Source organism: Peromyscus eremicus, chromosome 12, assembly GCF_949786415.1.
Source record: "Peromyscus eremicus chromosome 12, PerEre_H2_v1, whole genome shotgun sequence".
Lineage (NCBI taxonomy): Eukaryota > Metazoa > Chordata > Mammalia > Rodentia > Cricetidae > Peromyscus > Peromyscus eremicus.
Genome location: NC_081428.1, coordinates 36260527 through 36283617, shown reverse-complemented (window position 1 = coordinate 36283617; position 23091 = coordinate 36260527). Strand labels below are relative to the sequence as shown.

Sequence of the window (23091 nt, the reverse complement as noted above, 5' to 3'; positions counted from 1 at the left end):
GTTTTTTTAATTTTTATTTTATTTCAATTTTTTTAATGTGACCTGACTATGAGAACAAGTGGGTGTCTGACTCGTGCCTGCTCTTGGGATTTGTTTCCTCCTGTTGTGGTTGGTGTGTCCAACTTTGATATAACAATTTCGGCTTCATCCTAACATATTTCGTTTTGTCATCTTTGGTTGTTACTCTTAGAAGCCTGTTCTGTTCTAATGAGAAATAGAAAGGGAGTGGATCTGGAGGGGAGGGGAGATGAGGAAGAACTGGAAACTATAATAAGGATATAATGTATGAGGAAAGAATGTATTTCCAATAAAAGAAAAAAGAGAGGAAATGTAAATTTGATCAGATCATAGCCTCCTTCAATAGTTTGTCTAAAGGTGAAAATATTATATTTTTTCACTAGAAAAAAATATACACTGAGTCCAACATCTTCCACAATCTGCTTCCTGTTTTTTAGTCTGCCTTGATCCTGCTCTCCTCTCCTCAGTTGTTTTAGAGTGTCTATCCTGTTCCAGAGACAGACTTTTTGTCATGCTTGTTCTGGGTTTTCTCTTCACGTGGAATTCTTTCCATAGATTCCATAGGCATCTTGACCTTTCAGAATCATGTTCTCAGAGAAGCCTGAACTCACATCCAGACTGGAAGAGTCTCCTCTAATCTCTTTTTATTGCTTTATTTTTTCTGTTTGCACTTGTCAACACTTCACATTATATTATGATTATCTATTTACTGACTGTCTATCTGTTTGGCTCCAGGGCCCCACGGGAACAAAGATTCTCTTGTCTCCATATGGATGTTTTATTTTCACTCTGTCCTATTCCTCAAAATTATGTGCCTCAACAGATATTTGTTGAATAATAAATGAAAGAAATCTGCTCACCACATCACTAAGGTCAACGCTGTTCTTTAGACTCTCTGTGATGGAAAACACTGCAACTGTGCTTTACATTACAGAAGTCGCTAGCCACACACAGCTAGTGAGCACTGGAAATGTCACTAGTGGGAGCAGATTTCCAAACCACACATTTCTTAAAATTTTTATTCACACAAAAATAAGTAGATGTCTCTGACATGTAGATATTGTAACCTTATACCTGTTGAACAAGTCTACTCTTTCACGTTAAAACATTTTCTCTGGAACATTAGGACTGTTAATTTCTATCTATGTTTCTCATGACGTTTGTCATAGCTCTTCTGGGATTTTTATTTTTTGTTCTTCCTCCCCCTCTTTTTGTGTGTAGGAGGAATGCTTCACTTTTATGAATTATTTCCTTATTTCAATTGTGTTTTTAAGAGCAAGTTAAAAATTTTAAAAAATATTTATTTGTACTTGATACATACAGGTGTTTTGTCTTCATGCATCTATGTGCACCACACGTGTGTCTGGTGTTCAAGGAGGCCAGAAAAGGGCATCAGATACTTTAGAACTGAAGGTAACTTAGAACTGAAGTTACAGGGGGTTGTGAACTTCCATATTAGTACTGGGATCCATACCTATTCTCTCTGTTAAAGCAGCCAGTGGTCTGAACTGCTGAATCATCCTTCCAGACCATGACTGATATGTTTATTATTTTTAATTCTAATTTTTTATTTAATTTTATTTGTTTTTTGACTGCAGTTTCTCCTTCCTCCCTTCCTGCCAGTTTCTCCCCACTTCCCCTCTTCCCCAGACCTGCTCCCCACTCCACCTTCCCTCAAAAAAGAACAGGCCTCCCAGGAATATCAATCACAGTGTAGCAATCTACAGTAAGATCAGGCACATACCCTCACATCAAGGTTGGACGAGGCAATTCAGTAGGAGGAAAAGGGTCCCACAAGCAGGCAAAAGAGTCAGTGACCGCCCCTGCTCCCACTGTTAGGAATCCCACAAGAACACCAAGCTACTCAGCCATAACATACATGCAGAGAACCTAGGTCAGATCCCTACAGGCTCCCTGATCTCTGTGAGCCCCCATGAGTCCTGGTCAGTTGATTCTGTGGGACATGTTCTCATGGTGTCTCTGATATATCTGGTTCCTCCAATCCTTCCTCCTCCTCTGCAAGACTCTCTGAGCTCTGCCTAACGTTTAGCTGTGGGACTCTGTGGTGATATTGTGTTCCTCGATATATCATGCACCCTAATAAATTTATCTGGGGTCAGAGAATAGAATAGCCATAATATTAAACATAGAGGTTAGGCAGTGGTAACACATGCCTTTAATTCTAGCATTCCAGAGGCAGAGATCCCTCTGGATCTCTGTGAGTTCAAGGCCATACTGGAAACAGCCAGGGGTGGTAACAAGAGCCTTTAATCCCAAGAAGTAATGGCAGAAAGCAGAAAGGTATATAAGGTGTGAAAACCAGGAACTAGGATGGTTAAGCTTTTAGGCTTTTGAGCAGCAGTTCAGCTGAGAGGCATCCAGTTTGAGGAAACAGGATCACCTGAGGAATTGACGAGGTGAGGGACCTTTGGCTTGTTCTGCTTCTCTGATCTTCCAGCATTCACCCCAATACCCAGCTCCAGGTTTGATTTTTATTAGTAAGACCTGTTAAGATTCATGCCACAGGACTCTGCATCTGTTCCTGTCAGTTGCTGCATGAAGTCTCTAGGGTCCTTGATGAGGATTCTGCTAGGCTCTGGTCCCAGAACACTCTGCAGCAGGACAAACTGTAGGTCAAGGGTTTTGTGGCTAGGTTGGTGTTCCAACTCCTCCACTGAGGCCTTGTCTCATTACAGAAGATAGCTGTTCAGGTTCCAAGTCCCCCATTAGTAGGAGTCTTTGCTAGGGTTACTCTTACAGATTCCATGGAGCTTTGTTTGAAGGTATGCATAGCATGTGAATGCAGTGCCCACAGAGGCCAGAAGAGGGCATCAGATTTCCATGAACCTGAAGTTACAGATGTTTGTAACATATCAGATGTTAGAATCCAATCCTAGTCCTCTGAAAGAGCAGTGAGAACCGTTAGTTTAGAATTTTCTTTTTAATGACAGAATAGTCTTACTGAATGGATGTGGTATCTTTTATTATCTCTAAGATCATTAAATAGACCCCTCCCTATGTATGTGTGTATGTGTGTTTTCAAATTACTATTTTAAGTTGCTAGCCTCAAACTTAATAGTGAACCCCTTCCTGCTTGTGTCTCACTGGTGCTGGTACTGCAGATGCTGTACCATCAACAGCTCTCAAACAGAACTAGGAAAAAGCAGACAGACTTCCATTTTTGTTTCTTTTACAGTTTTGTGATCATTAATGAGTATCCCCCCTCCCCCCCGCCCCACCCCAATTCTTCTTTATGCTTTTAAATCCTGGCTGTCCATCCTTCTCCATCTGAACAGCTGTTTCCTTGAATAAGAAAGGTGCCCATAAATTGTTGACTGACAGTCTTAACTTCAGTGATGAATAGGCAAATCTGCCTGTTCCTGTCTCCTTGCAAAAGATGGGAGAGCTTTACATTTGAATGGGAGCATCTCTATTAGTTCTATTGCTTTCTTGGGGTCTTTCTCTACTTCTTTAGATGGACCACTTTCCCATTCAGCTTATAGGAATATGCTATCACTTCTAGTGGCTGTGCATGCAAGGAAGTGCTAAGAGAGTGTATGGAGAACAAGGGTTTGGTACCAATGCCCTCCTTTCCTCCCTGTGGCTTCTGAGCACTTTCCTGGCTCTATTTTGTCAGTTGATGCAGAATTTCTTTGTTTAAAGTGGGTCAATACCAACAATTTTCCTCGTGTATCCTTTGAAAAACATGCTCCCCCACCCTTTTCTGGCTCATCCACTCAGAGCTATGCAATTTCCATTTGCACATATTCATCAAAACCTCCAGAGGTCTTTCTCATTTACTGTCAATATTAATTCACATATATTCTCATGTATTCATGGCCACTGTCATTTTATTGTAATTTTGGGAGGAAAGTGAAGATTTTAGCATGCCTTTATTAATGGATACACACGTTCTGTAATGCTGATGATGTGTACTAAGAAGTAACGGTAATACTGGTTTTAATTTATTTGCCATCAACCACTCTTTTATTAGTATCATGTTATTTACATTGAAGTCTTTAAAGTACAGCATTCATCCTCTTGCACGCTGTGCATTAATTCAAGATAGACTCTGTATTCCCGTTATTTCTAAGACAATGACAAGGTTTGTCTCTAAATTAACTGTGTGCTTGCCTTGTATATTGGTCACTTACTACCAATTTCTACAAGTTACCGTTAATAGACTATTAAGCAATTCAGAACGTTTTAATTTTATTTTAAATTGTTTAAGTTCTTACGTGTTGGTTTATCTGCAATATAACTTTTGATATTCTTTTTAAGACTATGAAGAGAGTGCATCATGTTATTTAAATTTTTTTTTAAAGATTTACTTATTTTTTTATGTGTATGAGTGTTTTGCCTGCTTGTATGTCTGTTGGAGGATGCCAGAAGAGGGTACTGAATTCTTAGAACTGGAGTCACAGACAGTTGTGAGCCACTGTGTGGGCACTGGGGATTGAACCTGGGTCTTCTGTAAAAACAACCTGCCCTTTAACTGTTGAGCTACCTCTCTAACCCCAATCAATTATCACGATATGTTTATTTAACCTACATCAAAGGTTACATGCACATGACCTATATATTGAAAAGTTGCATTGCTTCCTGAAAATTTTAAAGTGTAGACATATTTTAGTATACTATTAAACTTTATTTTTTAAATTTTTTAAATTCATTTTATATACCAACCACAGATCCCCCCACCCACCACCTCTCATCCTCTATTCCAAAAGGGTAAGTTCTCCCATGGTGGAGGGACTGGTGCATTCAGTTGAGGTAATGGAATCCAGAAAGCCAGCTCATGCACCAGGGATAGATCCTGATTACACTGCCAGGGGCCCCTTAAACAGACCCAGCTATACAACTGTCTCCTGTATGCAAGGGTCAATTCCAGTCCCAAGCAGGCTCCACAGCTGTTGGTCTAAAGTTCCTGAGTTCCTAAGAGCTTAGTTCAGTTGTCTCTGTAGATTTTCCCATTATGATCTTGACTCCCCTTGCTCATATAATTCTTAGTCCCTCTCTTTGACTAGACTCCCAGAGCTTAGAAAACATCATCCTGGGTGAGGTAACCCATACTCAGAAAGGCAAACATGGTATATACTCACTCATAAGTGGATATTAGATATAAAGCAAAGGATAATCAGACTACTACCTACAGCTCCAGAGAAGCTAGGAGACAAGGAGGACCCTAAGAGAGATGTATGGATCACCTTGGGAAGGGGAAACAGAGGAGATCTCTATGAGTAAATTGGGGATGAAGGGGGTAATAGAGGGGAGGGGATGGGGGATGACAACATGAGGGAACTGGATGGTTGAGCTGGGGGAGGGATGGAGTTGGAGAGCAATGAATGAGATATCTTGATAGATGGAGACATTATCAGGTAAGGGAGAAACCTGGTACCAGGGAAATTCCCACAAGGACGACCACAGATTAGACTACTAGAAATAGGGGTGAGGGTGCCTGAACTAGTCTACCCTGGTAGTCAGATTGGTGACTACCCTAACTGTCATCATAGAGCCTTCATTTAGTAAGTGATGGAAGCAGATGCAGAGATCCACAATCAAGCACCAGGCCGAGTTTTGGGAGTCAAGTAAAATACATTTTTATATTTTTAAACTTATTTATTTTCTGTGTATGAATGTTTGCCTAAATATATACCATGCTTGTACCTGATGCCCAAGGAGGCCAGAAGAGTGCATCAGATCCCCAGGAACTGGAGTTACTGATGGTTTTGAAATTCTGATGTGGGTAAAAGGAACGGAACCCAGGTCCTCTGCAAGAGCAGCTCATGCTTTGAACTGGTGAACTGTCCTTCCAGTCCCTATTCTAGACCTTTGAAGGCGTTATTTTACTTCCCATTTTCTTCTGAAGTGCGTTAGTATTTCCTTGTCCACATGAGTGAATTAAAACAGAAACATCTGTCCACTTGAGTTAATTAAAAAAGAAACATCTGTGTACATGGTGGAGGCAAAGGAAAGAAGAAGAATGGGACAAAAAAATCCCACGTACTCAGGATATAAGCGGATACGAAACAAAAATAGGCACTAATGTCTGAGATTTTTTCAATACACTTAAGTCATAGAACATTGAGAAAAATATATGTTATGGACCACACATTGTTACATTAGCTATATAGCTTATTTTTAATTTATAACTAAATCACCATGGCAAGTCACTTTATTTAGTATTCTGTATTTATAAATATAAAATAGTAGGGCTACATAATGAATGACAGCCAGCCATAGTTACATCATAAGAGGCTCCCTCTATTGGTGGAAGTATTAAGGCAACTCTGCGTAGTTAAAAGGGAGGTGTATTTTGTGGGGTAACTTACAAGTAAAGGGATAGGTTACAGGGTCTGGGAAAGGTGTAGTGCAGTCCAGCGGTGTTCTCTGGAGAACTCTGCTCGGTCTACCTCCAGTGTCCAGGATCCAGGAACCATGAGAGCTGGCACATCTGGACCTCAGGTCTTAAGGGATCCTGTCTCAACCCCGCCTTGTAGCCGTGACAGTTACTTGAAGCCTCAATGGGGTAGTACTTCCAGGTCAAAGCTGGAACAGCTACCCACTACATCCATCTCTCTCTCTCTCTCTCTCTCTCTCTCTCTCTCTCTCTCTCTCTCTCTCTGTCTCTCTCTGTCTCTGTCTCTGTCTCTGTCTCTCTCTCTCTCTCTCTCTCTCTCTCTCTCTCTCTCTCTCTCACACACACACACACACACACACACACACACACACCCCTGGGATAGGAGAAGGGCTACTGTAACTTTAGTTGGGTTTCCATCCACATGCCCAGAGCACAGCCATGAGACTTTAAGAAGGTACTGGGATTCAGGAGATGGAGGGAAAGTCCCCAGACAGTGAGAAGAGGCCAGAGAGACTCCAGCTGCTAGAAAAGGGAAGACTCAAAACCATCATGTAATCAGGGTCTGATCATCTTTCAGCTACAAGTATAAGTTGTATACTTTTTTTTTTACATGAAATAAAACATGTTTACTTGATCAAACATAAACAAAGTATTCAAAAAAGCAGAGTTTAGTCGTATCTCAACTTGATATGCCATGCTTTGTTGGCACCCATGGGAGGCCTGCCCCTTTCTCAACAGAGGTGGAGGAGGGGTGGATTCAGCGCGGGATTGGGGAGGAGAGGGGAGGGAAAGCTGCGGTCATTGTGTAAAATAAACGAAAAAATTTAATTAACTAAAAATTATAAAATAAGAAGTTATATCTACTTGGAATGTGCAAATAGTGATCAAAAGTTTCCATACTTATATATCGTCAAGAACAAATGACTTTTTTGATCAATGTTTCTCAGTGAAAAATCATATCCATTTAGATAAAAAATTATAAGGAATAGACAAAGGTCATATACTTTCCAATTAATTTATGTATCATCATAATTTAATATAAAACATGAAGAGCATGGCATAAGAACCTTGCAGCAAGTCTACCTTATGTATGCAAAGATGTCAATAGAGTATGAACTCATTTTATAAATAATGTTTGAGAAACAAGCTAGAAAATCCACTTTAGAGGTCCTAGAAAATGGATTAAGGTAGCTATGCAAAATGGAAGACAACTGTGCCCAGCATATCACTATTGTTGGATGTAAAGAGGTAAAATAAGAACTCTAATTTGCAAAAATAGCAGCTCTTTATGAACGTTCACGCAACCAAATTGAGAACAGGAAATCATTGTGATTATAATTTTGGTTTCCAATACTAAAGTTGTATGAAGATGATAATTTGTTTTCCTGATAATAGCCTTAAACTTTTTCTTTTCTCTTTGTTAAAGCTAGTATTTTCAGAAGTATAAAGAGCAAAAATATCAGCTGTGAGTATCACACCCAGATCTGAAGTGTGGCTAGAATGCCACCTTGAAAACTATTTTTACATCTGTGCATGTGGGTATGAAATAATACAGAGCCCTTGCCTATTTTACTTTTAAATCAGAAATAAATGCTGAACACTAGGGGAAGCCTTCTAAAACTGGTCATACTGAATATGAGTTGTACTTCATTTCCTCTATTAACAGAAAATAACCTTAGATTTCATCAGTTGTGTGTCAGTGTATTTCCCTTGAATAAAATTCATATTGACATCATTTTTATTCTTCTTCTACACCACTATGCTTTCTTTGCTACGTTTATTAAGACAAAATTTTGGTATTATTCCATATTCTTTAAAAACAGTGTATTAATAAATATATTAAGATATGATATTTCCTGTGAGGAGATGAGTTTGGAGTATGGAAATGGATTAGCTCCATAAGGAAATTTACTACTGTTGAAGCTTCCTGAAACAAATACATATAAAATGGATTTAAATGGTATTACTGTATAATGATGAACAATGCCTCCTTCAGACATCACAAGTTATCAAATAAAAATTCTAGTGACAGGAATGGGTTACTTTTTATTTTATTGTTGGTCAGTGGGATCCCTTAGACCATTCCACCAATATCACAGGCTATTGGCATTGCTTTATTTTAACACATAGATGTTAGTGGTAAGACCCTATTGCTGGAGATACAACATACCTGAATCAGAGGACATGGGGAAATCAAGTTTGCACTGATCTGAAAACTTCATCCATAGTGGCTAACTTTTCTAATGGCAGAAGATTTTATTAATGCTGGTCTTTTCCACCCATGAGCCCTGGCAGCTACAATAATGAGTGGAAAGATTTGCCTACTGGTACAATGTGGCAGAATATTATGGCAGTAGCCAATCACTATCCAATTATTCTTTTTTTTAATCATAAGAATTTATTAGACTTTTTAAAATGTGTAGGAGCATGCCACCTCTGTGGGCACCTGCAGGGGCTAAGAGTGAGTGTGATCACCTGGAAATGAAGCTACAGGCAGCTGTGAGCCACCTGACATAGATGCCGGCAGCCATGCTTGAATCTCTGGAAGAGCAGCAAGCGCTCTCAACCACCGAGCCGTCTCTATATCCCAAATCTAAGATAGTTTTAAGGCCTTTGCTTCACACGATCATTTTTCTCCCCATTCACATTTATATTTGGTCCTTTTATCCTCCTGATAGCCAGAAGGTCCTGAAGTTAATTATTTTCCAACTCCTGAATGGATGGTTTGATGGAGATAGCTTGGCTGTTGAGAGCATTTGCTGCTCTTGCAGAGGACCAAAGTTCAGTTCCCAGTACCCGTGTTGGGTGTTTCACAACAGCCTGTAATTCCAGCTTCAGGGGAACTGACATCTCCATGGACATGTACACACACACACAGTTTAAATAAATAATTAAAAAATATTTCTCAATAGAACACTGCCAAAAGTTGCCAAAACTATAAACCGACAGTTCTCAACCTGTGGGTCACAAACCCCTTGGGGTCGAATGACCGAGTCACCTAAGACTATCAGAAAACACTGATACTTATATTACAATTCATAACAATAGCAAAATTACAGTTATGAAGTATGAACAAAAATAATTTTATGGCTAGGGGTCACCACAACATGAAGAACTATATTAAAGGGTTGCAGCACTAGGAAGGTTGAAAACTACTGCCATAAATGTATGCTCCACAAGATGAAACCCATGCTTGATAGCATTAACTGGGCCAAAAAACTGTGACCAATTAGGTCACAGGCCCTAGGGGAGAACCTACCACTGTCATTTTGCTAGAAGGACAGAGTAATAAATTGCCTTCTAAATTTTTACCTTTATACCTATAGATTAGTACATCTCTCAACCCTCATCAGAGAATCTTCTTTTTATAGTGGATGGCAATGAATATTGAAACACACAACCAATCAATGTACAGAAAATAGAGATTTTGGAGTTATAAGCTTGAAGTTGAACACCTACAAAAACAGTCTTTCACCCTAGGGCTCAGGGATCACCAAGAAAGAAGGGAGAGAAAGACTGTAAGAGAAATCTCCAACAACAACATTTGCAGGACATGACAGCCCAGTTGCACACATGAAGTCACAGAGGGTGTGAGTGAATGTATAAGACAGGTCCATTCAGCCTAAATCCCATCATGAATGATGGTAGGATTCATGTAATCTCACTCCCATTTGAGAGACTATTAGTAACTGAGGGCTACTGGGAAGGGGTATAAGCTTCTTCAGGGATACAGGCCCTGAGAGACTATACATTTTCTTGAATCCATGTATATGCATACAACTCCATATGGACTTAGTAGGTATTAAAAATAAAGAGATAGAAAGTACATGAAGTTGCGGGGCCAGGGGAGTGGTAGTGCAGGTAAGAGAGGAATTGGAGGGGAGGAAATGCGGGTGGATTTGATCCAAACACATTACATGCATGTGTGAATATTAAATACAAATTAAAAAGCATTGCATCTAAAACAGAATTGTACACTGTAATAAGGCAAGGAGTAAATAGTTATTCAAGAAGTTAACTGTTTAAAGTAGACTTTTGTTTGGTTGTTTGCACATTTTTTTCCCTAGGAGCTTTGCAAAATTCTTTTTAAGGATCATTATGGGAGAGAGGGAAAAAATTGGCAGTGGTGGATCAACAGTAAGATCAAGACAAGGATGACATGTAGTGAAGCAATTGCAAAGATTTCATTAAAGCATGCCAGTCATAAAGTAGACATAGCAGATTTTCTAATCTGTTTGCTAGCTGAATATAACCTGACCAACGTGAGCCATGTTTTACAGTCAAAACTGGATCAGGGAAGAAAGGAGGCTATTAGATATTAAACAAACAAGCTAGCTACAGCTTTTAAAGATCAGAAAACAGTATCCCTAAAGGCATAATATTATTTCTCTATCAGTGAGCAATTGCTTAGGGAAAAAGTTCAGAAACTACAAAACTAATATTTACTATCATACATACCTCTAGTGCTAGCTCCTAAGATTACCTTCTAAAATAGTTTTGTTTTCTGTCCCTACCTCTATCAAGACTAAATTGCACTGTGGCTTTTCTTAGAATTCCTCTGTTTAATATATTATATTTCTTTGTCAAGAGGGGTATCTTTTCCTACTGTGAAGGACGTCTTTAACACATGCAAAATCATATGCCTCATTCCATCAAATTCCTAACAAAACTATTGATAAATCCTTTAAGGAACTCAAATTTGATTAAAATGGATGTTCATCCCATCACACCAGCTTCTCCACCAATATTTTATCCTCTCCCCTTTTCTGGCTAATTCCTTCTTTATTAATTAGAAAAAAGACCAGGCCCATTTAGTTACAAACTGAAAGGTGCACCTCCTTACAATGCAGACTTCTGTTACTGTCAAACTTTAGGATGCACCAAAAACTAGTAGAATTATTTTGGCTATAAGAAGTTTAATTTTTTTATATCATGAAAATAGTAATTTTAAGTACATATGTGGTTGTTTAATTAAGACATTTATCATTTGATTAACATAGCACTCCCTTTTCCTGCCTGGGCCAGTTCCTATGAAATCATTTCTGAGCACATTGCCTGTCCTTTGTGACTGGGAACCCCCGCTTCACTCTAGCAGGCTCATTTGGAACACTAGATCGGAAAGCAGCAAAGCTTCAGTTTGTTTCACAAAACTTGCTTAGTAACATTTAAGCAATAACTCTATTAATTTCACATCCCTCTTAAGGGGACTGGATTCATTTTCTTGAACAAGCTAAGACATCCACTACCCTCACCACTGAGTCTTTCTGTCTTTAAATTGCCTTATGCTTAGTCCCTCCAGCAGCCTTAGACTTCTCACTTAGCCTTTCTTTCCCAGGGGATGTTCTGGGATTTCTCACCACAGTATAAAATCTATATTAAGAGGCAATAGCTAATGGGGGCATTTCTGGATCCTTTCATTTTAGTGTAATGAAATGGTTCAGGCGTCGGGTATGTGAAATCGTGACAAAGCCACAGAGGAGCAATAGCCTGCTGTACGTATGGATTGCTGTAGCAAATACAACGACATTTCTCATATAATCTATGGCCATGTCAAAATGAAAACTGAACTTATTTCCAAAGAATCATGCTTATTAATGTTTAGGGGAAAGGCCAATACATTAACTTCACCACTAAGAATCTTGAAATAGTCATCACATATAATGAAATGGAAAAAAATATCACTAATGCCTTTGTTTGACATTTGTGATGAGTGAACAATGAAAAAATGCTCTCATGGTGATTGATGCAACTTCATAAAAATGTCAGTCCATTCACACCATTCTGTTGCTTTATCTCAACCTAGAGTGGACTAAAGTGCCCCTACTGTTATATCTCAGGCCAGAAAGCCCAACGCTGTACTTATATATCCATGCCCACGTTAAGAATGAGTGCTGCGATTACCATTTACACATCTCTGTGAGATACAGACCAGGTAATGCTTGGGAATATTTAATATTTCTATATGTGAAGTAGTCATTTGGTCATTTTATCAACTTGGTTCTGTAGAAAAGCCATGTATCCTAACAATCAGCATGAAGTATAAAATTTTAGAGGAGAAAAATACCCCAATATGATAATTGTTTAGAGATAGGAGAAAGTGCCTAAGACCAGAAAAACACAATTATGAGGAAAGCTACCAGTTTTACATAAATGTGGCTGAGACTAGACAGAGTTACAGATAAGAACTGAGCTTGACATCCTAGAAAAAAAAAATCAGTCTCCTTATACACGTAATCTCTCTTGTGTCTTTAGCAATGTTGTAGGCATCATGGCAGATAAAATATACCCTTTATTTATAGGTCAAGACATCTGTGACCCTTATTTTGCTACAGGATAACCTACATTCAAAAATAAATAAATATATACTATATATTGGGGGTCCATATTGCAAATTTGGGAGAGAAGAGGCAATTGAGGTGGGTCACAAAAGAGAGTTAAGGCCAAGAAAATATGCAGGAGGTATGCAGCACACGAAGTTTAAGGTTTGATTACCAGGGTCATCACAAGTCCTGAGAATCTGTTACAGAGGCATTTGGTTACTCTAAGTTTAGAAGAGCAACTCGGTTGCTGGAGGGGCTTAGCATAAAGCTGCTTAAAGACAGCAAGAACCAAGGGTAAGTATAGTGGTTTTGTTCATCAGAACCCTTGCTTAGATTAGCTGAAGAGATTCTATATACTGTACCATAATTATAATCCATTAAAAAAAACTATACTTTATCAAAATTAGATTAAAACCTTCTCTGCAGAAGATGCTAATAGAATAAAAAGAGGAACTTCTAACTAGAAAAGAAAAACACTCTAAAATTATTGACAAAGTATTTTATGCTGAAAAAATTAAATGCAATCTAAAAATTACAATTAAAAAAGATAGGCAAAACTAAAATGTCTCATCAAAGGAGAAGTATGGAGAGCAAAATAGGTGTATGAGAGATGCACAGATTTACTAGGAAAATGCAACTAAGAACTCCCCTGGAAATTCACAGGAACAGCTAACTTTATTTGTTTAAGTGACAGAATGAAGAATCGCAAATGGTGTCAAGACCTGCCATGATCATAATCACTAGTGGACATGAAGAATGTGATACTCATGCAAATAACCGTTTGGCAGTTTCTCATAAAGTTAAATACATATTTATCGTGTGGTTCAATCATCCCACATCTAAGTATTTACCCAGGATCAACGTAAATGTATCTTCTCCTAGAAACTTGTGCTTACATGTTGACAGGAATTTTATGACACCTAAGCTACAAACATCTTAGATGCCTTCCAGTTCTGCACGCAAAACAAACAAGAACAGCACTCTACAAAAGCATCCCATTAAGAGAATGAAGCTAGACCGAGAAGGCTACATGTTGTATAATTTTATTACAAATATTTTGAAACCGTTCTGCCCTAAAGAAGGATACTGATTAACTAATACAGACAGAAAATAGAAACAGAGAAGTTCATAATACAACTGAAATAACTGTTGCAGACAGTGTCTATTAATTGATGTTAAAACTACTTAAAAAATTGAGAATATTTTCACAGTCTAAATGATCTGTCCTCCAAATACACACTATCTTCAAAAGAGGAAAAAATTCACTTTTCAGTGAAGTGGTGTAGAAGTTTGCATCCTAAAGAATGAGGTGCCTGGGGGGGGGCATCATCCCATTGTCATGCACTGCACTCAGAAGGTGTACCCACCCTGTAATGTTCCTGCCAACAGAGGGACACAGAGAGAAGTGCCATTATAGTCCTGAGAACTACAGACACAAATATGGAAGACATTCAGAAAACAAACCAATCAGTATTCATGGACAGTTGTCAAGGTCAAAGACAAAGAAGACTGAAGAACTCCCACAGATGAGCAGAGACTAGGAAGATGGGAGTGTTAATAGTACGTGGGAGCCTGGAACCAATAATAGAGCAGAAGCAGGGGGCAGCTCTGTAAACGTTGATAATCGGGATGAGACTCCACAGTAAGGACTGCACACTGACTCTCCCATCTCTCTGCCTTCCTTCCGTCTTTCCCCTCTCTCTTTCTTACTTAGAAGATCTTTGTATATTGCCCAGCCTGGAGTGAAACTTCTGGTTCAGCTTCCAAGAGCTGGGACTATAAGCATGTGCTACCACACTTGGGTTGCTTCTTGGTTTTGACATTAATCTTAGAGTTATCAGAGGAACTGGCTGAATGTTGTATAAGAAGTCCATCTTTTCATAATATCTTTTCTAAGTCTGAAATTATATTGAGAGGAAAATGGAGGGAAAGTCCCAGCAACATGCTCCAATAATGACAAGAGCAACAGCAATTGCAACAGCATTAACCAGCATTAAAATACATTCAGCTTCAGGTTCAATCCTGAGCCCTTTCCCAAATCCCACACAATAAACAAAGACTATGTGAAATTTCTATCATCAATTCCACAGATAATTTTGAAAATAGAAATTTCATATGAGAGGCTCCACAGTAATTTGATGATTTCAATAACTAAGAGTTTTTTAAGTGTTACCAACTCAACATAAGGCTGTTAGGAATTTCAGGAAGGCTTCTTAGTCACGACTCAAGTGCCCTCTCCTTCAGCTGGCTGGTTCTCCTCCTCCATTTCTTTTCAGAAAAGGGCAGGACATCTCTGAATAACAGCCAGCTATGGTATATCAAGTTTCAGTGAGACTAGGTACCTTCTCTCCTATTAAGGCCAGAGGAGGCAATCTGATAGGAGGAACATATTCCAAAAGCAACAGAGTCAGAGACAGCCTCTATTCCCATTGTTAGGATTCCCACAAGAAGACCAAGGTACATAACTATAACCTATATGCAGAAGGACTGGGTCAGTTCCATACAGGCTCCCTAGTTGACAGGTCAGTCTCTGTGAGCCCTGTGAGCCCAGATCAGTTGATTATGTGGGGTTTCTTTTGGTGTCCTTCATTTCTTTGGCTTCTACAATCCTTCCTCCCCTTCTGAAGGCTTCCCCCAGCTCCACCTAATGTTTGGCTGTGAGTCTCAGCATCTATTTTGACCATTTGCTGAGTGAAGTCCCTCTCTGATGACAATTAGATTAGGCACCAATCTATGAATATAGTAGAGTATCATTAGGAATTATTTCATTGACTTTTTTTTTTGTTTGGCTCTATTCTAGGTATCTGGGCTGTCCAGACTCTGGGTCCTGGCCCTCCAGGCATTGTCAGGGGTGGGCTGATGATATGGGTCTTCATCTCAGCCAGTCATTGGTTGGCCATTGCCACAATTTCTGTGTTGCCTTTATCCCAGCACATCTTGTAGGCAGGACAAATAGTAAGTCAAAGGTTGTGTGGCTGGGTTGGTGTCCCTCTACTGAAAGTCTTGCCTGGTTACAGGAGATGGCTGGTTCACACTCCATATTGCTCATTGCTAGGAGTCTTAGCTAGGGTCATCCTCATAGATTCCTGGGAGTTTCCATTGCACTAACTAGGTTTTTAGCTCATCTCAGAGATGCCTCTGATTCCAACGGTCTTTCCTAGTACTCTTTCTCTCTCTATCCTCCCTGCACTTGATCTTTATGCCAATGTCCCCATCCAGACCCCTTCTCCTGTCCACTGCCAATGCCCATTCTATTACCCCTTCAGAGTGAGATTCATGCATCCCCCCTACCTTGAGCCCACTTTGTTACTTAGCTTCTCTGGGTCTGTGGGTTGTAAGTGGCATGTTTCTCCTTTGCTTTACAGCTAATATCCACTTATGAGTGAGTACATACAATGTTCGATGACTTCATTCTTAAAGGAAGTATTTTGTATGAATACAATTTTATTTGTAGTCTCTTTTCTCTCTTAGCTCCTGCGGTTTACAGTGTTACTTTCATACTCAACAACTTGTTATTAGGTTTCTTTCAGAAAGCTGTTAATACTTATGACCATCTACTCCATCATTATCAGGATTAGGGATGCAGAGAACCAGGGGAGGTGGGGAACAGCTGAGAGGTAGATCTATGGAAGTGATTTAAATGAATGACAAGAATACATTTCCCGGGGCTGGAGAGATGGCTCAGAGGTTAAGAGCACTGACTGCTCTTCCAAAGGTCCTGAGTTCAATTCCCAGCAACCACATGGTGGCTCACAACCATCTGTAATGACATCTGGTGCCCTCTTCTGGCCTGCAGTCATACATGCTGTATACGTAATAAATAAATCTTTAAAAAAAAAAAAAAAAAAAAAAAGAATACATTTCCCTTGAATACAGAAAAACATTTATTCTCTTATAAAGAGAGAGTTGACTCTGGCAATAGGAAAATGTACTGGATATTCCAACTTCCCAATTAGCCCCAGCAGTGCTTGAAGAGTCTGACAACAGGGCCACAGGCTAGACCATCATGTAATTATTTGTCACAGTCACATTTACTATGTGGTTTAGCTGTATGTATATGTTATAATTCCAAGAACAGACACTTTGTAGTAAATGTTCTACAAATCCCTTGAGTCCCCTGAAATCAGACAGAAATAATTCATCACTATTTCAACAACAGCAGAGTAAATGCTTAAGGCTAGTAGGAGAAGAAAATCCAGGAAATTCACCCTCTTTTCTCTTTTCAGCTGCCATTCCTGTGCTCCTTTCCCCTGGGTCATATCTTCTCCACACCCGCACTCTTCTTTCCTTTCTAGACAGCAAGGAAGCAGGCTGTCATCATTTCTAGTTTCCTTAGACACCAGTGATACCAGCTGGGGTCTAAGGATCAGTTTGCTTCCAACATCTTCTCAGAATTTACTGCAAATACTAACACCAGTCCTCTACCAACCATTTTGGTAGACACATTCATATCCTTCACCATCAAAGCAAATAAAGGCAGAAACTCCAGAGAAAGCATGCTCTAGAGACCACCGTCTTCTTCTCACAAGTATCTGCCTGAGTACTTGGCCGAGAGCACATTAGTATTTTATCCCCTCCTCTTCAGGATTCAGAAAGAGGAAGAGAGACACAGGAGAAATAAGAGTGAATTGGAAATGCCTTTGTCATTCAAAATGAATGCTTGATTTAAGAAGAATGAAACCACAGGAGTTTCTGACCCAGGAGGATAGGATTTGACCTTTCCTAGTCAATGCTGAAAATCTACGACTTGGGAAAGTGCCTGGCATCCTGTAGCTTGGAATTTAATTAATATTATTTGAGTGAGTAAATGCTTTAATGAATGTTAAACATTTTGAATTTTAGTTACCAGCAGCCTTGACTCTATTTTCAAAGTGGCCAGTTTGTAGTGTTAGCATGCCTCAAATGTTTTGCTGCCTAGCTCTTCCAACAACAGTGAGCTGATTGAAGTATATTTTTCTGATTGCTTTTGCCAAAGGATGCTTCTTGGTCCTTATTGCAGTTGACTTCCCAGCTCATCTTATTCTAGGGATCTCTCTCTCTCTCTCTCGCTCTGAGAAATCTACCTTTTTTTGTTGCAGGCTGCTCTTCTGTTTTACCTTCTCTTCTAGTACATTTCTTTCTGTCTTTTTTATTGATTAAATGTATTTCTTGAGAATTTCATACACGTGTGCCTCTTCTTATTTGTAATTTATTTAAAAATAAATAATTATAATTTAGTTTAAGTGCATTGGTATTTTTCTTGCATGTGTGTCTGTGTAAGAATGTTGGATCCTGGGATTACAAATAGTTGTGTGCTGCTATGTGGGTGCTGGGAACTGAACCCAGCTCCTTTGGAAGAGCAGTCAGTGCTCATAACTGTTGAGCCATCTCTGCAGCTCCAACGTGTGTGCCTTTTAATGAAGTTCTCTTCCAGTGAATAGCACCTTCCCTACATCAGCTACTAACCACCAACTCCTGTGTGTTCAACAACTTCTAATTGGCATCTGTGGTCCAAGCTTCTCACCAGCTTTCAAGGACTTCCTGGAAGTCTTTAGTTAAATTCAGCCATGTTCAAACCAGAAACTGCTATTTTCTCTTTAAATCTGTTCTCCCTCCTGATTTCCCTGTCCATTCTCTTTCTTACAGGGATAATAAGATTAGAAGCCATTTGAATGTACCACCTGTCTTCCTTGTCTACTATATAACCAGGCAATAACTAAAATATCTCACTCAAATCTTGAAAACAGATATTTAATTTATTCCTTAAGATATATATTGTTTAATTTATTTTCTCACCATTTTTACCTTGTCTTACTTGTGGTGGCTCACAGAGGCTGTCTAGTGAAACCTTACTCAGGGTCAGAGATTCTGACACAAAAACTCCCTGGGAGTAATTTATAATATTTCTGAACATACACAGGACTTGAGGACCTCTAAAAGATTCTGTTATAGCTTCAGTATTGAGCCATGGACTCTTTAAAGAATGTCTTAGGATGACATGGAATTATCTTTGGGAATTTGTTTGCTAGTGGAAATGACTTCTATTCCACTTTACTGAGTTTGTATTTAGGCAATATAGTTAGTGCTTATAAATGTGCTTTTTACTTAGCTGAAAGATAGACAATGTTGTTTGTCTCAGAGTGACTGCACTATATTTCTTCATCACTCATTCTTATCTTCTTATAGAAAGGTAGCATTTTGCCTCGGTGATGTAGCTAATGTCATTGATAACTATCAGTTACATATTGTGAGTACCTATGCTACTAATGATTACAAGTTTGCCCTCCAACCGATGGCCTCCATTTGCTTCCTGGAGAAATAGTATGTGTTGAGCATATGGCTATAACTGATCCATCTCTTTTTCTATTAGCTGTAGCTTATCAGGCTAATAAAGTTGTTATGTGTATCATATAAATAGGCTCAACTTTTATCAGACATAATTCTTTTGTATAATACAGTTTTTAATCATTTAACTTTCAAGTTTAAATAAAAGCAGATATATGTGCACATATAAAGGAGCAGAAGTGATTCAAAGAACTGTACAATACATGTTTCTAAGAGAAAAGGCCCTATGACAAAAACATACTCATATTAAGTAAAAACTTATGGAAGACTGTTCTAAAGGTTTTTTTTTTTTAATCTATAATCTTATATCACTTTTAATGGTGAGCCAATGTATTTGTTTCCCAGACCCCAGGAAAGTCTGCATCATTATCTTCATCAGTATCATCTTTTATGCAGTGGGGCTGTCTTTAGGGAACATTAATTGCTAGCTATCTCTTAGGTACTTAAGGGCAATCTTGGAACAATTACCATGTATTTATGGGAATGAGGTATTCATTTATTTATTGCTTTTCTTCTAACGATCCCATAGCACTTGACTCAAGCTGATAACAGTATAAACAGGCTCACTGAGTATTTCGGGAATTGCTTTTCTCTCATCCCCACTATGTACCCTGTAGCACCTCAATACTCCCTTATGGGGCTCACTCTTGGCAGTTAAAACTATAGTGCTGATTGTCATCAAGAATGTACTGAAGCTATCTTTTCCCAGTCAATTTCTTGTAGCAGATATGAGAATATCTTTTCCTCATTTTTTTTCAGAAGACTCAGACTGTAATACTGGTATGTGAATCACACAAATTTGTCTAAATAGAGGTCACCTATCTGGTTTTCAGATAAGATTTTAATAGATATAATCTCTGTGTTGGATATTTGGGTGTTTATGTGAAATAAACATTCAACCTCACAGCATAAAATACCACTGATGAGCTTAGTAAACCTATTTATTTGACTTAAAATATAGAATTAATTTCTCCATTTTTGTAGAGCCATACAGCCTTTCTTTTTATAGATCCTAATTTAAATACACATAATATATGATAATATATGGATGAAATCATAATACTGAATGAAAAGACATATGATTTGATCTATTAAAGGAAGAAAAAGATCTCTTACTTTCCAATCTTTGAGTTTATTCCTGGTCACCTATTTCTAGATGTTCTATATGTAAACCCTTCCAAGACAACTTTGGCATCAAACTTAGTATGTAATCATCTTCAAAATTAAATTTTGCCTGCCATATAAATAAAAATATAAAAACAAAGGAATAATTTGAAATGGTGAAGCCAATAACAGGAAGTCAGCAGATGATGCTAAATGCAGTATACATGTATAAATTTAATTTGTATAGAAATCCTTTGCAGTCTTGAAAAAAAAGGGAATGGAGGTGCTCCAATCAATGATATTTAGATTAATTTAGTCTTGTTTTACAGACATGAAAGAAAGTTCAGGATAGACATGTTAAATAATTTATCCCATGTGCTTCAAATCTTAACTAGCAAGAGCAGAATTCCAATAATGATTCATTAGTTAGGCCATTTATTGCTGTGAAAGAATGAATTTGAAATTTAATGGCTTGAAACAACAATTTTACATGAATTTATCAGGCAGTTGGATACTATGTACGTTTAACAGGATAATTGTAGCAGGTTCATCCCTAGGGTCTCTTGGGATGAAGAACTAAGGACCCACACCATGGATTCTTCATCAAATTTATAGTTTCAAGCATGTGTTTTCTTCTGCGAAGCAGGACTTAAATCCAACTAGAAAGCAGTTGGTTACATTCCTAACATTTGCACCACTAGTGTGCATGGACGTATTTGTATCACTTTATCCATAGATCAGTGTGGCTCCTGAACTTCATCAGAGAGGTACCTTTATGTAGTGGATGGTGGTTCAAAGTGAGAGAATAAGTGTTAGTGGAGGGGGTCATCTAGAATTCACTTCTCCATCTCACAAGGCTCAGAGCCCATGACAGAAGGGGGCGCGGAAAGACGATAAGAGCCAGAGGTCAGAAAGGACCACAGTGAAACAGTGCTTTCTGTATCTAATAGAAGAGCCGAACTTACAAACTCACAGCAAATGTGTTTGTCTGCACAAGACTTGAACAAGATTAAGCCAATCAGTTTTCAAGCATGAAAGGGAAAGGAGCTCACAAGCCTATACCCCTACCTGAGGAGCTATGGACAATTAGATTTTAAGGAGAGGAAGAGTCACTTTTCTTTATGGATGAGGCCCCTGGTACATTACAATACACCAGTGGATGATCCCATACCCAGAAGTATACAGGCAGCACAAATTTAACCCAATGGAATATTGGAAAAAAAAATGAAAGGACACTAACTTAGAGTAGATCTTGGAGTAGTTAGAGTGAGGAGTGGGAAGATAAATATAATCAAAACATATTGTATTAATTACTTAAGAATTAATAAAAATACAAAATTATTAAATAAAACCCCTTTCATTGTTTATTGGGTACACTAGATTGAGCTGATTTGGCTTCTTTGTCTCACAAATGACCATAGCTGCAGGTATCTGAGTAGGTTGGAACTTGGGTAGGGTTATAATGTCTGAGATGGTCCACTCACAAGCCGGTCATTCAGTGCCGCCTAACACTTTGGATGGGGCTGTTGACTAAAGTATCTTGATTCTCTGCTTTTAAAAATGAATTTATTTATCTAACTCATTTTGTGTGTGTGTGTGTGTGTGTGTGTGTGTGTGTGTGTGTGTGCGCGCGCGCATTTGCATGAGTTTATATGTACCACTTATCTACAAGAGCCGGTGGTGGCATCAAATCCACTGGAACTAGAATTACATATAATTGTGACTTGGCAGTAGTTTCTGAAAACCCAGCCCAGGTCCTCTACAAGAATAGGTACTGCTCTTAACCACTTGGCAATCTCTCCATACCCCACTCCTGTCTTTGGTGGTTGTGAAGGAAATTTTAATTCTGTAAATAAAAGTAATATTTGCAAATATCTAAATAATTTTCATGAAAAATTTAATGGCAGTCTGTGTTGGGTTTTATGTTTAATTCATTAATGAATAAAAATGGAGAAATATTTTTACATTTCATGCTTTTATCATTGTTCAAATATATGCAGCCAATTTCTTAAAGTATAGGAATAAATTTGGATTTTACAGTCATTTTCTTTTAAAAGAATGACCTTGATTCCATTATTTCTGTAACATCAGGATTGTTATTGCAGCAGTTATCTTTTATTTTACTTTATATCAACTATAATAATTTATTAATAATGCTATTAATAGAGTTGACTTCACTATAAAATTTTTTCGTGGAAATGTTTTATTTTACAATAAAGCATTCTACATTTGTCTATGAAATGTATTTCTAAGCAGTAGTATTTTACTTTAATGAATCAAATATTGATGGTCAGTCTTCTATTAATATTGACATTTAGAAAAAATATAATCCTTTCCTCCTGAGTCATTATGCCAAGTTAAATGAGAAAAGTTTAAAGGTAATGCAATTTCAAAGCTCTGAGGTAACCTATGCCAACTCTGATAATGTCACGACCTCATGGCAAGACACTGAGAAGCGATGTCAGAGACAGAATCTGAATGAAGTTGTTGTCTTCACAACTATGGATCTGTTATTATGAGTTAATAAAAACTAAAAGCAGTACGTGAGAAGCAGTGAGGAAAATCAGGAACTTACTTTTGGTGACAACACCTTCTAGGCGAATGATGTTTGGGTGGTCAAACTGACCCATGATGCTAGCTTCTCTCAGAAAATCTCTTCTTTGTCGATCCACGTGACCACCCTTCAGTGTTTTAATGGCCACTGGGATCTCCCTTTTCCCTGGTGTCTTCAAACGCCCACTGCAGACTTCCCCAAATTCACCTTAAAAAACAAAGCAGAAATCATTTGTTTAAACCAAATACTTCTTTGTCAAAAATCCAAATTACCTTGTTATCATTTAGAAAAGAACCTAAAACATGTCTTTCAAGTTTGCCATCTTTACTTGAAAATGCTTTACCTTTAGTCTGTATTAAACAATAGGCCTGATTGTTTATAATGAATAATAGACTGCATTTCCATGTGCT

At 38.3% G+C, this 23091-nt stretch overlaps 1 protein-coding gene across 1 annotated transcript in view; it reads right to left on the bottom strand.

The window, feature by feature from the left end:
- The window catches only part of LOC131922440 (ephrin type-A receptor 6), a 902384-nt gene that overhangs the window by 214900 nt on the left and 664393 nt on the right, over positions 1-23091 (bottom strand). The window contains exon 11 of the mRNA XM_059277230.1: positions 22703-22888. Coding sequence (XP_059133213.1) covers positions 22703-22888 — 186 coding nt within the window. The remainder of the gene's footprint in view (positions 1-22702; positions 22889-23091) is intronic.